We start from the raw sequence: 17,961 nt of genomic DNA, 5'->3' as shown, positions 1-17,961 counted from the left end.
TGCCTATAAAACAACTCACTGGCACATAAAAATCCTTTGTGATGGTTGGTTTGTTTAAGCCTTTTCATTACTTTGTACATGAAAGCTCTAAATACCCCTCTTATTTTTTAGCTTTTATAATCCTTAAAAACACTCCCCCCTCCCCCCCGGCACTGCCCCAACAGCCTCATGAGTCAGTTTAAGATTAAGATTCCTGTAGTCACTTGCCCAAAGGTATCAGGGTCAGAGTGTGCAGAACAGAATTCACGGATGCAAGAATCCCAAAACCCTAGTAAGTTTTTAATCTCCTTCCCGACAGAAAGCTGCTAAAGCAGCCTGAGCCCTGTGGGATTCATTTTGTAATCTGTTTAAGACCTGGCCTACGTGACACAGTGCCGTTTGGAAAAAACTGCGTCAGACGTAACATCTCCGTAGAACCGAGTTGAGCCTGTGGGGAGCTGCACACAGTGCCTACACTGGCTGACTTTGTCATACTCTGTCTGCAGTTTGGGGAAATGGCTGTGCCCAGGATCTGTGCCAGAACCCACTCCTGACCCTTAGGAAGCAAATGCACAGGACGGAATGAGGGACAGTTACGTTGCCGAGATCGCCTTCCCTAGCCATTTTTTCCATCCGGGACCTCTTTACAGCGTGCCGATCTTTACCAGGCAGAAGGGGCCAGACCCCTAGCTGGTGCTGTTGGGTGCCGTTTTCCAGCAAGGTCTGGCCGTGAAAGTGAACCACATGAATGTCTCGGGAGCCGCCCATGTTCAGCAGGTGCAACCTCACCCACTCTTGCTCATACATTCTCAGGCCAGGCAAGCTGTAAATCATCCCATTAATGGCTGCAAGGACAGAGGTGCAATCGATTAGAAATCCGTGTACACCGGCAGAGGGGCTGGTGAGGAAGTAGGAGGGCCCTGTTCACCACCCATCTTCTTATCACTCCACCCGTCCGGACCCCTGTGTGTCCTGCTGCCAGAGGGAGGCTAAGACGGGCCCTCCAGCTCCTCCTCATGCCAGCCCACGGCAGCTTCTCATGTGGCTTCTCACTCTTCACCCTGGACCTCACACTTCTTCCCTGGGCTCCACTCACTTACCCTTGACATTTTCCTGCACTACCAAAACAGAAAGACTAACACGAGCCAGATAGGTGAACTCCAGTGGTTAAAGGAAAAAGACTGAGAGCACACACAGCACATCGCCCTGAGGCCTCCTAAATTCAGAGATAGTTCCAGGCAAAATTAGGAAGGCAGACCATAAGGGTTCATGTCTATTGTCTCATTTGTATGATAGCTCCTCTGCCCTCTTCCCAGCTTAAATGTCTGGGGTTCTCAGGCTTCATCCACTCTCCCTCAGTGAAGAGTGTGTGTGTGTGTTTAAAGCACTTCGCAAATTTGATCACCTTAAAAAATAATACAAAATTTTACTGATAAAGCTCTGGGCTACCATGCATTTAGCTGAGATTGAAGTGAGGGAAGTTTTTATTAGTAGTGTTTTTCCAAAGTAAAAAGAACTATATGGGACTTCAGGAACTGAGCGGGTGAATTTTGGGAGCAAAAGGAATTGAGGTCATTTTGGCACCCTTAAGGTTACATCAAGTAAAGAGTACCTATCTTCCTACTCCTCACACCAGGCCTAACCCCCTCACCTGTGCAGGAAATAGATTTCCTAAGAGTGAAACGTGTTTCAAGCAATTATTGGGTCAGCATTGCTAAATCATTACATCAGGATGTGGAATGAAGTCTCTCAACAAGCAGGTGCTCAGTAAACGTTTGATAAATTGAACTGAGTAATAGAATTCCTTCATTTACTCCCTATTTCACCACTTAGTTACAAGCGCGCACTGCACAGGCCAGGTGCTGAGTCTGAGGCTGGGAACTCGGGCTGTCTGCTTACCAAATACCCTGATCAATACTATGCCATGGGGATTACCAAATTACAGAGTACCTTTCAAACTAAACTATCCCGGATGCATTTTACTCTTTCTTTGAGGAATCGGAAGCAGTGGCTCAAGGGTACTGAACAGGAAAGGGGACAGCCAGCTGCCAAGCCTATCTGAGTCTGCAGCCATTGCGTTCCCACCAGCTTGGGAGGTTTTCAGAAGCGTGTGTTTGCCACCCACAACACCAAGTAGCCTAGGCTGAAAAACCTAGAAATGCTAGAAGAGAAAAGGAAGCTCCGCCCAGAGTTATTGGTCAGCTTTCCATTGACACTCTTCTAGAAAGCTTAAGAGAATCTTTTTAACTTCTTTGTGTGATAAGCAGTCAGAGGGTAGGGTTTTGGAGCAGATCATAAATTATGTTGTTCACCTTCCTCTACCCGCAAGCGTTTATACAGGTGAGATCAGATCAGAAGGGCAGCCTGAGTGTGTAAATGGGCTAGGGGAAGCAGAATACACCTACTTAGCCGTGGCGACTGGCTGGGGGAGGGGTGGTGGTGGCACTGAAGTGGATGTGGTATATAAGTCTTTTTTTTATTCCTCAAGCAATCTTCTCCTTTCCTGTTTCATGGAATGACCTACCCATACCCAAAGCACAGATCCATCCTGATGAGAAACCTTACAGCAATTCCCTCCATTCATCAAACTCTAAAAGCAGGGCTTCTCAGTCTTCATTTATTTTTCTAATCCCCAAGTCATTCTCTTTGTTTTTCACCTAATTCTAAATTCTGCCTTTCTCTAAAACTACAGTAAAACCTTGGATTGCGAGTAACTTGCTCTGCGAGTGTTCCGCAAGACGAGCAAACATTTCTAATAAGTTTTAACTTGATAAATGAGTGTTGTCTGGCAATATGCGTTGTACGTGATGCCGAACATCACATGACCACAACTGAGCCAATGGTTCTTGAAATTCGCTTTGATATACGAGTGCTCTGGATGACAAGCATGTTTCCGGGACAAATTATGCTCACAAACCAAGGTTTAATTCAGTGACAATTTACAGACAAAATTCCTGAATGGAGTTCAGAGTACATTTGCTTTTCCCACTCACCCCTCCCCCCCCCAGCAATGCTCTCTTGCCATGATTCTCCTGTGACCCAACTACCAAGTTTCTTATCTCATTTTGTTCTAGATGCTTCTGATGCCACCTGGGAAGTGCTGAGGGCTGGAACTGTCATGTTCTTATTTAGAAAGTACACATGAGTGATCACTTCTTCTAGATACATGGTTGTTCCTTTAGATCAAGGAACAGGTTCATTAACTGTTTACACTGCAGAATAGTGCTAATCCCTAAACTACCATAGACTGACGCACACTGGCTCCTTGTTGGCTGGTTGGGTCAGTTCTGCGGGCTCCTGCGCTAGCTTTCAGACTTCTCTGTCCCCTTCACCTGCAGCGCCACCTGCCGGGCGACATCGGAAGCACCTCTTTAGAAGCACCTCATGTCTAATCTTATGAGGACCGAGGGCAGGAATCACGTGCACCCAGGGGGATTTAGGTCAGAGATTAGATCAAAGTCAGAAGACGATACCATGAAACTCGTGGGAGGTTTTTTCTTCGGAGGATGACAGTCTCCAAGCCCTGGGAGACCGGGGTTTCTTTTCATAGTACCAGCTCTTCCTTTCGTCAAAGACCATAAAGAGTAAGACAAATTCTCTCATGTCCACGGGCGTGTTGCTCTCCTTATGAAGTACTCCTTTTTGGCAGATCAGAAGGGGACCTATCAAGCCAGAATGGATATCTTTTTCCTGGAAGACAGTAGGGACAAATTGCACATATTTCGCTCTCTTGCAGGATTTCCTCTGATGATACAGAAAAGGAAACTTCAGGGGCTCCGAGTTGGAAGATTATAAAGGAATAGCTTACTAAGCCTAGGTATCATTATCAAATACTGTGGCATTCATATTCCCTTCCTCTGATGAATACTTTATCTCAGCATGGCAGTCATGATAATGTTGCAATTAGTGACAATATCGACACTATTATAATCACTATTTATTGAGCATCTGCCAGTACACAAAACACTTTGCCTGTAGTGTCTTATTTAATTCAGACAACAATCCTGTATATTAAATACAAAGAAACTCATTTACTGAACAAATATTACCAAGTGCCTATTGTGTGCTATCTACTGTTTTCTCATTTTTAACTTTTGGAAACTGAGGCTGAGAGAGGTCAAGTAATTTTCCTAGGCCCACGCAGGAAGTGACAGGAGGGTTGACTCGAAGTCTGTGCTCTCTCTCTCTCCCATGCCCCAAACGAACGAGTCTTGATTTTGTAGCTGTTTCATAAAGGCAGAGCTAAAGAAAGCTAATACTTGCTCGAGGACATTGCAAATAAACGTCTTCCTCTGCAAACGTAGTCACTCTAACCAGGTTCAACAATTTAAGTAATCCCCACTGCCCTTCCTGAACACTTGCTTCTCTCTCGCTGACCTCTGAACACAAGTGGCTGTAGACGACTGGCCACAATCCTCACACATTCTTCATGGAAAACAGGACAGACATCTAACAGGAGATCAACTTGACCCTTCCATTTGGTGGACTCAAGTTATAGGGTTAGGGGAATGACAGAAATTTTTAATGGATGTACCTACCGGGTTCACTGCTGAGTAGTAGGCCCAAGCCCGGCAGGCAGAGCCAGGGTTTTCTGGCCCCGACCTTGGAGTGGCGTGCCATACGTATGTATAACTGCTGTTCGGCTGAACAACATTATCTTCCTTAAACCATTCAGGAGAATCATCTTCATAAGACTTTCCCTCTGATGACTTTTCATAGGAAAGCCCATGGGCATGAAGAGAATATGGTCTGGATGCTAAATTTTTAAAACGAACCTAGAAAAAGGAATGGTCCACAAATGTACTTAAGATCAACAAAAATCCAAATTAAAGAATGTCATTATTATAGGCCCAAGTAGATGGCTATTAAATTAGACATAGGTCTATATACAGTAGAATATATTAATTGCATGCAGGTTCAAAGTCACATATGTATTATTTCACCTGATTTTTACAATATCCTATGAGATAGGGCCCAAGTAGTTTACCCTAGAAATACCAAAACATGTTTATTCTTCTGCTAAGCAAAAAGTACTGACATTATGTTCGAATGAAATGATCACAATAGGTGCTGCAGATGTGGAGATGAATGAAGTCTGGGTCTTGCTAACAATAAGCTTTCAACCTCCTGATGAAGAGACACGTGCACATATGGATTCAAGTTAAAAATCTGGAGACCCAGGGCACAGGGAGGGCCCAGTCAGTTAAGCAACCGACTCTTGGTTTCGACTCAGGTCACGATCTCACGGTTCATTAGATCCAGCTCTGCGTTGGGCTCTGCACTGACAGCACAGAACCTGCTCGGGATTCTCTCTCCCTCTCTCTGTTCCTCTTCCCTGCTCACCCTCTCTCTGTCTCAAAATAAATAAACTAAAAAATCTGGAGATCAAAAGTGTTGTAAACAAAGTATGAATGGGGTTCATGGGAATGCCAGGAAGGAGCTATTCGGTTGAATGTGCAGGAGAGGTTGGGGTGGCAAAAAAAGTTTCTTAGGGAAAACAGAACTGACCCTTGCAGTGATGAATGGGAGCTCAGCAGAAGGGGAAATAAAATCATGAGATCATTTTTTTTCTTGAAGATTATCAAACGACAGTAAAACCGTGGTTTGTAAAAATAATTGGTTCCGGAAACATGCTTGTCATCCAAAGCACTCGTATGTCAAAGTGAATTTTAAGAACCATTGGCTCAGTTGTGATCATGTGACGTTCGGCGTCATGTACTACTCATATTGCAAGATATCACTCATTTATCAAGTTCAAATTTATTAGAAATGTTTGCTCGTCTTGTGGAACGCTTGCAGAACAAGTTACTTGCAATCTAAGGTTTTACTGTACTTGGCAAGCAGTCTCTGAAAAGATGTGTTATTATTTGTTCATTTTGGAAAGTAAATAAATTACCCATAGCCCTCCTGCCCCTTTCACTGTTACAACCCCCTGGTGCTTGTGGAAATTCCTCTGACGATCTTAACAATGCTCAAAAGATGACTTACTTGGATGACATCATCCACTTCAGCTCTAATAACAGGACCAAGAATGCCGAGATGAGCTTCAAGCTCCCCCATAGGATCACGTTTGGTAAAAGAGCCATCAAGATACTTTCGAAAGACCACTTTCTTGTATACGGTGTTCTCTGGAACATCGTCAATGTCTTCATTATCTACTTCACTGAAATAATAATAACAACAACAACAATAATAATAGTATTTGTTTAAAAGAACAAATGAAAGACCATTGAAGAATTGGAGGAATTATCCCTGCTTCTGAATATAGTGTCTAGCAGAGATATTTACTAAATACTTAATGAACAAATGAATGAAACTATAAATGAGTAAAAACTTAAGCCAGTAAATATCCTTCTGATCCCAGCTCATGTATCATCTCTTCGGTAAGGGCTCCTATGATCCTTTAGAGTAGGTGAAATCTGTCTATATTATTCTCTAAGTGTTCACAGTATTACCATAGTGTATATAGTATATTCCTGTAGTATTCTTAAATTTCTCTGTTATGTACAGTACAGTATATATCATTTATTTGTGATATTATCTATTAAAATCTGACTCTGACACTAGAGTGAAAGTCCCATGAGGTCAGGGATCGTGCCTAGTCTGCTCATTATTTAATTTCCAGTGCCTGGCAAATCATCTGACACATGACAGGCACTGGATCAACTTTTGTTTAACGTATTAATGAACGAATAATTATAATCATATAGTCACATAGAAGATTTTAATATCAGAAGCAGACAAAGCCATGCAATGGGATTGGCAGCTTGGGGCTGTCAGTTGACAATGGTCACCCCTGTGAACGAAAGTAGCCACCCTTCTCGTGTTTGCTGTTGTTAAATCGCATCATTCCTCACATAGTTCACCAGCTCAATCTGGGGCCAGAGCACATCAGATTTTCTCACTGACTCTTCCATTTCTCAAGCCTATGGAAACAGGCCAAAAGCTCATCCATCAATGTCATAGAATTTGTCATGCACCACAATCCATCAACAGAGAATCCCACTCTGTCTTCCTCCTGGTCTTCCTACACTACTGACCCCATCCTTCCAGACCCTAAGCATAGTTTCACAGAAACATGGGGATCAGCAAAGCAGCTGTGAGTGCCATAAACATGGGTTGCATATCTGGAATGGGATGTAAGATTTTGAAGGACCTGGTTCTATCCCTTTCTGCTTTGGAAACACCCTAAATCTTACTGTTTCAGGGCCTCTCTTAGAAATCCCTAGATAAATTATTCTCATATGGCAGTGGGAGCTACATTTAAATAGGAAGTCATGTGAAAATGTGTTTTAAGCTAACAGAGTTCTAATATGGAAATGCCAGGCATCAGATTAATGAAATAATTTCTGTGAGCCATACCATATATTGTGTTTGCTTACTCTAATTACACTTTGGCTTTTGATTTTCAGTGTAGTTGTTAGCTTTTATAAAATCTGTGAACTATATATTAGACATGGTGTGAGCATGGTCACCAAGCTGTGATTCTCCCACTATTGCTGGCTAAGACTTACCCCTTGTCCCCCCTGCCCCCAACCTCTTCTTTCTCTATATTGTCATCCCAGAATACAGCCCAAGTCCAGAGTCCAGCCCAATATGGCTTCCCATCCTTAAGCTTTCCATCCTTAAGCAGAATTGAATTGAAAACTGTTTTAAAAACATATATAGATCCCTTAGGAACCCTCTGTTGTAAGTCAGGCCACTTACATAATTGCATCTCTGGTTGAAGAATGGCTGGAACCTGAAATGTTAAAGCAGAAGAGGATCTTGGGGGACATTTGGTGTACCTCCTTCATTTAAAAGATGAAAGTAACAAGGTCCAGGAAAGGAACTGACATAATCTATGAAGCTAAGAATGGCTAAAGCTTTTGAAGGGCTTCTCAACACTCTTTGGATAAATACCAAACTTCTTCCCAAAGCCTAGTGGCATCTGGTCTTTGTAGAGCGAGCCCAATGTTTTCTTACACTCACCCCCTTCTTGAGCTCCAGCTACAGAGGCTTCAGGCTTCCTCCTTCCTTGTGGCCTCATTATGCTATTCTCTCTATCTAGAATGTTCAGTGTCAGGTTCCTGAATTCTCATATCACCATATCACCGTGTATCTGCCTTTCCTTTTCGGTCTTTAGCATAGTTGTATTTTACACTTATTTATGTGAGCATTTGATTCTTATCTACCTGCCCAACTAGATGCAAGTTCCATGAGGGCAGGAGTCATGTATGTTTATATTCTATTTTATAGTCTCAACACTTAGCACAATGCTTAGGAGAGTGTAAGCACTCATTCTATAAGCCAAGTTAAAATTCAAATTTAAAACAAAAGAAATCATTATGACTGCCTCAGTTGAAGGTATAAAGTTGCCTTTTTGTTTCTAAGCTGGTTTATATCTTTGGCCTCTGCCACTGGAATCTCATGTAATTTGAATTAAACTTCACCAAGATGCTATACACTTTATATTGATCAGCAAACAACTAAAAGATGTGTTTTTCCGCCAACAAATGCAAAAGGAGATTCCTTCTGATTAGCCAGATTAGCAGATAGCTATGGATAGGCTGGGCTCTGCACTTGGGCAACAAAAGGAGGTAGGAACATGAGTGATGAAAGAAGAGAGAGGAGGGAGCTTCTCTAGAGAATATCACAGACTTCTTATAGTGATTGTTCTTATATTGTCCAAATGTCATGTAATACAGAGAGGTTAATCATAGAATTGACAAAGGAAATTGTTTAGGACAAATTGCAATAGGGGAATTAAATTTTCCCAGAATTAGTATAATTTGCCCAGAATTATCTCCTCAAGACTATTGTAATCTTTTTAGCAGTAGTGGAAAAATGAGAAAATCAACGGAGAAAATTTGGCCAAACCTTTGAGCAAATTTTGAATAATCCCAGGATAGTTCTTCAGCAGCAATGTAATAATATTTCTTGTTTCCATTGTTGCTGCGGAGATACCATGCTGCAATGTTGTCGGGATTTCTGGAAGAGTTAATGTCTGTCCTAACATCAGTTTGGTAAGGGTCATCATAGGCCACGTAATCAATGTCATCAATGATTTCTTCACTGCTCTCTTCCTTCTGCCTTGGAATAATCTCAATGTAATCTCCATCGTTTCCACTGAGGCCTATTACAACTGGCGGGTTAAGTTCCCTTGGTATAAAAGTGTTATTTACTGTAGAAGATAGTGGAGGAGATGGCACCTGACTAAGGTCTGGAGAAGGGGAAGTCTGACCAAATTCTGGAAGAAGCAATGAATGACTAAATTCAGAGGTGTTGGATGTCTGATCAAGGTCTGGAGGAGATGATGTCTGCCTGAGATCAGGAGAAAGGGCTGTTTGACTAATGTCTGGGGAAAGGGGTATCTGACCAAGGTCTTGAGAGAGTGTTGTCTGGCTGGTATCTGGAGAAAGGGTTGTTTGGCCAACATCTGATGAGAGGGTCTCCTGGCCGAGGTCTGGGGAAAGAGGCATCTGGCTGAGGTCTGATGAGAGAGTCTCCTGGCTGAGGTCTGGGGGAAGGTTCATCTTTATGAGATCTGGGGAAATGGTTATCTCACTGAGGTCTGGGGAAACATCTGTCTGGCTGAGGTCTGGAGAAGGGGTTGTTTGTCTGTGGTCTGGAGAAAGGGCCATCTGGCTGAGGTCTGATAAGAGAGGCTCCTGGCTGAGGTCTGGGGAAAGGGGCATCTGGCCAAGGTCTGGGGTAACAGCTGTCTGGCTGAGGTCTGGGGAAAGGGTTGGTTGACTGAGATCTGCAGAGATGGTTGTCTGCCAGGCTTCAGGCTCCAAGGAAGGGAACATCTGAGCAATGTCAGTAGGGAAGGACTTGTTCCTTAGGTCATAGTTGAGCATCTGGCCAGGCTCTGGGAGAGATCCATGACTAGACTCTGTAGTGGAGTGCATTTGATCAGAGTCTTGAATAGGGAATGTTTGATAGCGTTCTTCTGGGGTTATTGTCTGATAAAGATCTGAAGGGGAGCTTGTCTGACTGGTGTCATTTGGGGGATTCTGATTATGGTTAGGAAGTGAGGCTATCAGGCTAAGATTCACAGAGGGGAATGTCTGATTGAGGTCTGTGGGATAAAAAGGTGTTTCCTTGGATTTCTGGAATAACAATGAGTGATTAAGTCTCCTGTCTGCAAATGTGGTATTAGCCTTTCTTAGAGGATGAAAGCCCCTTGGAGATAGAGGAATATGGTGTGCAAGCTTCTCTTCCTTTTTCTTTTTTCGTGTTTTAATGAAAAAAGGGCTTTTCTTCAATCTACCGTTTCCTCCATCCTGTCTTTCTTGCAGAAATTTCTTTCTAATTCCAGAAAATGGGGGGTGGCCACTCTGCTTTCTGTCTTTGTTTGTGAAAGGGCTGCTTTTTCCCAAAGTCCTCGAGGCATTCTGAGGGCTGCTCAGCAGCTTAGTGGCAGCTGTGTCTTCATCAGCATCTTGGACTATTTCATAACTACCTTTCTCAGAAGCCAGATGCCATTTCCCATTCAAAATCTTTGATGGGTTCTTTTGTCTTAAGAGTAACAGATCACCGGGAAGGTCTTCCCACGCTCCCGTTCTGGAAGGAGAAGAGTTGCCTTGTCTTAAATGTCTCCCAGTTTTATATGCTGAAAGTCCCACCTGGGAGATCCCATGCTTTGTTGTGTGGTCTCTTCCTTTCTTGGATCCATTGTGCTTAGCATGTTTTTGATTCCTGAAACCATCTGCATCGAGCGGAAGAAGGCTTATCCCTGTGATATCTGATGGGAGAGGATCCTCCATGGAGTCTTCGGAATAAGGGCTGGAATGTTCTTCTGTGGAAGAGTTGAGAACTGATTTCTTGTCCAAGCCAATGCGTCCCAAGGGGGGACCAGCTGTGGTGGCTTCTGGGCGAGGAAGCATTTTGTGAGGTCCTGCAAAGTTATGGACGATAAGCCTGCTAATGCTACTCAGGAAAGAAGAATTTGAATGAATAGCTGGATCAGTACTTGAAGGAATGAACTCAGAGTAGTTCTCCAGAGCTAGGGCAGTAAGATTAAACTCCTCTTCCTCCTGATTCAGTGATGAATTTCTGAATGACCTAATTCCTAACCACGAAGCCAGGTTTTCCTGATAATCATAGTCAGCATCGTCCTCTTCACCTCTGTTTTCTGAAGAATCACGCATTTTCCGTGTAGTCATGGCTGTAGATGCCAGAGGTTCATATATAATCTCATATGAATCTTCGTCTTCATCCCGGATACACTTAACGTCCCTGAATCGCAGCCTTAGGTTCTTGCTTCTGGGACTGGAATTCACTGTAGTTAATATCCACGTTCCTACAGAAGAGAGACAGAGAAAACAGAGAGCTCTAGGTCCCGAAAAATATAGAAAAACACTGGGATCCATTGTGGCAGATGATTTTCAATGAACTTCAGGCAGGGACGATCCAGCATGGTCTGTGGGCCACCACTGATCCGTGAACTGTTGATTAGTGTTCCACAGTGACAGAAGGAGATAAGTTGATCTAAGGTGTTTAGAAAGCCCGTTAGCAATTTGACATTGCTGTGACATCCAAGCATGTGATCAGTATCGGCCCAAAGGATTGGTCAGTGGAGATTAGGGATAAAAGAGTTAGCATAGAGAGTTTGAGAATCACTATTTTAGAATATATTTAAAAAGGATGCATGAAGAATAAAATGGGCTTTGAATACCATAACCATCCTGTTAGCTGCACATATTGCGAATTGGTGTGAGGGGAGGATGATGATGTTCACCCCAACAAATAAGAGACATATAGATATTTCTAAGCAATAAATGACTTGGGTGGGCCCAGGGAAACTTTGAATCTCTTTGAAATGCTATTATTTGCGGCGTACAGATTTCCTGGAGAGTCTCCAATAGTTAGAGCTCGTTGGGTGTCTGCCGAGTGCTAGGCACTTGGTACATATTACAATTAATGGTCAGAGCAACTCTGTAAAGTGTTGTTATTGTGTTTTTCAGATGAAAACACGGAGCTCAGTGAGGTCAACTCACTTGTCCATACTGAATGCCAGAGCGCATCTGAACAACTCCAAAGCCCACGTGCTTTCCACGGCGCTGCTGGCTTTGAGGCCAGCCTCTAAGGCGCTATATGTGATGGTCACTACTGCATGGTGGAATGACTATCTTTAAAAACTAAAAAAGAGGGGCGCCTGGGTGGCGCAGTCGGTTAAGCGTCCGACTTCAGCCAGGTCACGATCTCGCGGTCCGGGAGTTCGAGCCCCGCGTCAGGCTCTGGGCTGATGGCTCAGAGCCTGGAGCCTGTTTCCGATTCTGTGTCTCCCTCTCTCTCTGCCCCTTCCCCATTCATGCTCTGTCTCTCTCTGTCCCAAAAATAAATAAACGTTGAAAAAAAAATTAAAAAAAAATAAAAATAAAAATAAAAACTAAAAAAGAGAATCACTTTCTCCAACTGCAGACTGAGCCCCTGACCTACCACCACACCCACGCCTGGCTCCCCTCCTCCCCAGGTAGGTGATGGGCATTGAGGAGGGCACCTGTTGGGATGAGTGCTGGGTGTTGTATGGAAACCAATTTGAACAATAAATTATATATATTAAAAAAAAAAACTAAACTAAAAAAGGTAGGGGCGCCTGGGTGGCTCAGTCAGTTGAGTATCCAATTTTGGCACAGGCCATGATCTCCCGGTTCGTGGGTTTGAGCTCGGCGTCGGGCTCTGTACTGATAGCTCGGAGCCTGGAGCCTGCTTCAGATTCTGTGTCTCCCTCTCCTTCTGCCCCTCCCCTGCTCACACTCTGTCTCTCAAAAATGAATAAACATTAAACAAAAACCTGAAAAGGGTTTTTTTTTGATAAAAGAAATGCTCTTTTGTGGCTGAATGTTCACACTTCCTCCTCTAAGTCATGGCTTATCTCTTTGCTGTTGTGTCTTTACTTCTCACTTAGCCCAGAGAAGGATAAATGGAACCCACATTAAGCGACTGGACCCTTTAAGTAATTAATTCTACCCAATAGAAATCATGAGAAATACTGAAAGGCAAGCTTGAAAGGGATCAGAAAGATAAACCCAGGAACTGTGGGAGTCTGGAGAGCTGCAGCAGACCTTTAGAGATCAGAGATGCCTCTCCAAGTGTCTAGGCTCTTACCAACATTATCCATTGTGACGGTCACAGATTCCCCACGCATGGGGAAGAGCGTCAAGGTGTCCTCATGTCTCTTTCCATAGACGAATGAGTGCCCAGTGAAGTGAATGGTCAAAATGTCATCCTGGGTCCCTACACTGCAGAAGTGCCACTGGACAGTGTCATCAAAGCAGAATCCTAGCGTGGGTATACTCTCAGGCACATAGCCATTGATAGCTGAAAGAGTAAAATCTGTTAACACGCAGGCCTCCGCCAACAAAAGGACATGTGTCTAATTATACCTGGGATTAATGTCCTAATATTAACTTGGTTGTGTCAAAGCAGTGATCATCTGAGATAAGCTTCACCAGGTCTAACATGTGACTAGAAGATCAAAGTCAGATTTCCCAAATGAGAACTTAATTTCCTAAGTTAGCCAAGAGGAAATACTCCGATAAAGACAAAGCTTTTCATTCATGTTGACTTCTTCATTGTCAAGTGTGTATCAGATACTTTGTTTTCCACGGTCTGCTTTGAAAGATATTCTAAACATCAATTTAGAATATTATCTAGACTAATTCTACCTGGAAGGAAAGCATAATATAAGAAAGTCGTCTTGACACATGAGTTAGTGAATAAGAAGTAATGTCCCTAAAAGTCATGCATATTTAGTACATTTGCAACTTGTATTGTGCCCTCTTAGCACTGAGATAACCTATAGTTTTCATGCAGGGATTGAGTTCACACATCTTCATTATCTTTCAAAGGGACACAGCTTTAGGCAGTATCTTTTCTCAGATTCTAGGCATGGTAATGAAATCCCAGGCTTGATTTCTTTGAGGACACGGCCCACATCTGCCTGGTTTACCAGCCTAGCCCTGATCCTAGTATGAGGCCTAGCACTAGTGAACCCTTAAATATTTACTGAAGAACTGACACATGTTTTTAGTTTGTATTTCATTCAGGAGGCTCTTCTCAATGGTCGAAAGCTCTATAATATAGTAGCCAGTAGTGACAGGGGCCACTGAGCACTTGAAAGGTGGAAAATCTGGATGGAGATGTGCTCGAAGGGTAAAATATACACCAGATTTCAGAGACTTAGTATATGAAATAAAGAAAGCAAACCTCATCAATTTTTATATTGGTTATATGTTGAAATGATCACATTTGGGATGTATTTCTCTTCATTTTCTCATATGGCCATCAGAAAAGTTTAAATCGCATTTGTGGCTCATGCATAATTTCAAACTGGACAGCGCTGGCCCAGAACTATGACAGATTCGCTGCCAAGATGAAATTATGCAAAGAAAGCGGAGTAACTCCATGTTTTGAATGATTTCCATGGCACCTGCCCGTTCAGATAATCCCCAGCTGCCAGTCATCTGAAGCCATATGAACAGACCGCAGAGAAGCCATCCTCCTAACTATGATCACCTATCAGAGAAGGTGGTCAAATGACTCTTGAGTGTAAGGAAATGTGGTGAGGACCCTGACCACTGTGGCAGTGTTTGCTTCCAGCTGGCTTAGTCAAATCTCTCTCAGACTTGTCAGAGCAGTGGCTCTGGGCACTGAAATTGAAAACTGCAGCAAATGCCTGGACTTAGGCTCAGGCCACTCCCTCTGTTCTGAACTTCTTACTGCTCCCTTCAAACTTCTTCGTGGATTGGCTAAGACGCTTGGCTCCCCATATGCATTTGCCTTAGTCTGATTGGACAGTCCAGCTTTGGGTTACTTACTCAGTTTCTGCCCTGCTAGGAAGAGCGTTCACCTTGCCCCGCCCTCCGTCTGAAATCCCCATATGCCACTGACCAAGCCTGTAGCCCCTCTCCTCACCACCCCCACCCCTCACCCTGCTCCTCCGGAGTGTATGTGCCCAGAGCATGCACATCTGGAGCATGAGACCAAGACTTCCTAAGGGTCACAAGCTTTTGGCCTCGTGTCGTAAAGAAGTTTCTGTAATATCATCCATTAATTTCGTCATCAAAGCGAGGACTGCGAGTGAGGATAAGAGGTGAGTGGATTCTACTCCATGTCTCCACCTTTAGGCACAGTTCTACTTTAAGCACCGGAGTGAAAAACTGACGGACAAAAACAGTGATTTGACTTACTGCTCATGATGTTTGATTCATAAAACTTGGGGTCATCACGTTTCACCTTATCGGGATTTTCGCAGAACTTGTTGATATTGTCTTCAATGTACCAGCTCTTGTTCTCATCAAACACAGCAAACACAGCCTGCTGCTCAATGTCTGCTGCCCTCTGGAGGGTAGAAGTGCTGTGTTCAGTGATTGATGTGCCAGTCCATCACCCGCAACACTGAGCTCTTCTCAGAAACCAAAGAGGCACAGTCCCTGGGGCCACTGAAGCCACAAATGCAGGCATGTATGAAAACCCATTAGGGTTTGGCCCTCATTAGGGCCAAAGGTAATGTGCAAAAGCAAACTGAGCGGATCAGGAAATTCAGAGACTAAAACATCTTAATAGAAAAATTCCATCTCCTCACGGCCGCTGTAATTGTGTTCTATCTCTGTAAGTGAATACCTTTCAACCTGCAAGATTGACCAGATGTGCTCCAAATAGTTGCAAAGGATAAAACAGAAGGTTGCAATAGGAAAACTTTATCCCTCTTCCTATCTGTGTCCTTTCCTAGCTCAATAAGTTAGGGTCTTCCAAATGTCCATTTAAAAAATTTTTCCAAACATATATTTATGGTGTATGCCTTAGGATGAACTTCTTTAATAACAGCTTAGCCTGGTTGGGAATTTTAAGTTACTAATATGAGACTATTAGTCCCTGGTGAAGTTCCATATATTTGTTCACATTTTTTTTTGTATAATTTAGTCTCACTAGAGATGGACCATTGTCTGGGTCCAACTTCACCAGATGCTATCTCTCCAAAGTATTATCTCTCCCATCTCTCCCTAGTTCAGGTCTCTAAAAATAACAAGGACTAGTAGAGAGATTTACCCTTTTACCAGGTGGTATCTCACTGAGCCCCAAAGCAGCCGTGTCAAATTTTTTTAGGAGGGGTATTAGCCATTTCATAAAAGGAAGAAATTGAGAAAGGCGAAGTGACTTGCCGATCACATAGCAAAATATCTGGAATTTCAAACTAAAACAAAATACTGCATCACTCTATAGAATGATTGTCTTCTGCAGTGAGAGTCAGATGAAAATAGACAAGACAAAAAAAAAAAGGAATGTATATTGTCACATTTGCACTAAAGAGGACAACTTAGCATTTTCTGTTCTCTAGAAGAAGGCTCATTCTCTAGTGAGAAGACCTAATCTGTGTCAGCCAGAAGAAGTTCCTAGATTTTCTAAAAGTTTACTCCATGGACAGAATACCTGTATGCCTCGTTTATCCAGGGATCTGCTCTTACAAATTAGAAGTAGCCCGATCAGCCCAGAAGCAATGTCCCTGGTGATGTCCACATTACTGTAATATGGTCTTGTTAAGCACTGGGCATCATTTTCTGTGGGTTCATCAGACTCTAGGATGTTCCACTTGTAAGTATAGGTTTCCCCTGGCTGAACTGCTCTGATCATAGTGTTATTGCCTGAAAGAAAATGGAGGTAAAATTGTCTTCATTTTCAAAATTATTTCAGTAAACAAACAAACAGCAAAATTTTTATTAGAGCCAGGTAATATTAGGGAAGGAATATGTGTATACTAAGCTCCACTTGACAGAACCTTGGATTACGTGTCGCCGTTAGAAATCGCTCCACTAGAGGCCGCTATGGCACTAACAAAGAACAGCACATTTTAGGGTAAATAAATCCCTGAAGTGAGCAGGGTTTCGTTGTGACTTTTAGGATACCCCTACTTGTATATTGCCTGACTGCACAAGTCATGTTACTGAGCAAAGAGGACAGTAGGAAAGCGTGGCAGCCTCTCAGAGGTGAACAGTTTCATTCAGTAGACTCGGGTTCAAACCTGAAGTGAAGGAAGAGTTGACTTCATCTTCATAAGGAGAGAAGGTCACTCCATGAGGGTAAATGCTGTAGACACGGCTGGCCATATTTTTGAACACGATCTACAAAGTTAACTCAATTCATTATTTCAGGACTTAAGCTCAATCGTGAGAATTGATATGGGATGCTTAGCTTGGCAAACGCACTTGCTGGAGGGCGTGCTTATGTGTGTGTGTTCGCAAACTAGTTCTGTTTCTCTGAGCAGCAACCTCTCCCCATCACCTGGAAGAAACTTTTGAGAGAATTTCACTCACACGGTAGGGTGGAAAATGGAAAGAGAAGTCTGCTCTGTATTTTCCTCACAGTATATCACTCTTTCCAAACCTGTCCCCTTCCCCTCTCCTCTCAACTTGGACCACATCTGCCTTCAGATCTGTTCCTTCTCCTCTCTAGACCATGATTCCCTTCTCCAGCCTGGCAGACCTCCCAGGACACTGTCCTTGACATTATCTTCTTGAGGCGCATACAAATAGCCAGATCCTGAATTTCCAATGAGGTATATTTACACTTGCTAAGAGCACCTAAAAGGGATGGGGGAAATCAGAAATGGCGGAAGGGAAAGAAGAATAGAGAAAGGCTGCTTCCTATCCTTTTGTTATCTTTAAATGAACAGAATTGACCTTGTGTGCGGATATGTTAGTTTACCCCCAGGAAGGGGTGAAAGGAGGAGCATTATTTACACAGGAGTGATAGTTAGCCTTCTTAATCTTCAAAAGAGAACCTTAATCTTATCTCCTACTGGTCGATTGCCAAAGCATTTGGCTCATCCTTAATCTGTAGATTACCTGCATTCTAGAACCTTGCCAAAGATGCCAACCTTTAATTTTCTGCTGCCCAGTTCTTATCAAAAGCTTGACTGATGTGGCATATATTTAAGGAAAGCTGCCTGAAGAACACTCGGTGTTCTTGATACATGTCTAAATTTACCTTCATCAG

General features: G+C 43.1%; 1 protein-coding gene across 2 annotated transcripts in view; it reads right to left on the bottom strand.

Moving 5' to 3' along the window:
- F5 (coagulation factor V) overlaps positions 1 to 17,961 on the bottom strand; it is a 75,587-nt gene that overhangs the window by 14,791 nt on the left and 42,835 nt on the right. For both annotated transcript variants that reach the window (XM_047077031.1, XM_047077032.1), the window contains exons 9-17: positions 16,988 to 17,087; positions 16,399 to 16,610; positions 15,159 to 15,309; positions 13,075 to 13,287; positions 8,839 to 11,266; positions 5,968 to 6,142; positions 4,518 to 4,754; positions 3,453 to 3,669; positions 645 to 824 (exon numbers count right to left, since the gene is read on the bottom strand). In XM_047077031.1, the coding sequence (XP_046932987.1) occupies positions 645 to 824; positions 3,453 to 3,669; positions 4,518 to 4,754; positions 5,968 to 6,142; positions 8,839 to 11,266; positions 13,075 to 13,287; positions 15,159 to 15,309; positions 16,399 to 16,610; positions 16,988 to 17,087 (3,913 nt within the window). The remainder of the gene's footprint in view (positions 1 to 644; positions 825 to 3,452; positions 3,670 to 4,517; positions 4,755 to 5,967; positions 6,143 to 8,838; positions 11,267 to 13,074; positions 13,288 to 15,158; positions 15,310 to 16,398; positions 16,611 to 16,987; positions 17,088 to 17,961) is intronic.

Source organism: Lynx rufus, unplaced genomic scaffold (assembly GCF_022079265.1).
Source record: "Lynx rufus isolate CCGP_SWC_20201006 ecotype Redwood Valley unplaced genomic scaffold, mLynRuf1.p SCAF_15, whole genome shotgun sequence".
NCBI lineage: Eukaryota > Metazoa > Chordata > Mammalia > Carnivora > Felidae > Lynx > Lynx rufus.
Note: the sequence above shows the minus strand (reverse complement) of the source record. Positions and strands in the feature narration are given on the sequence as shown.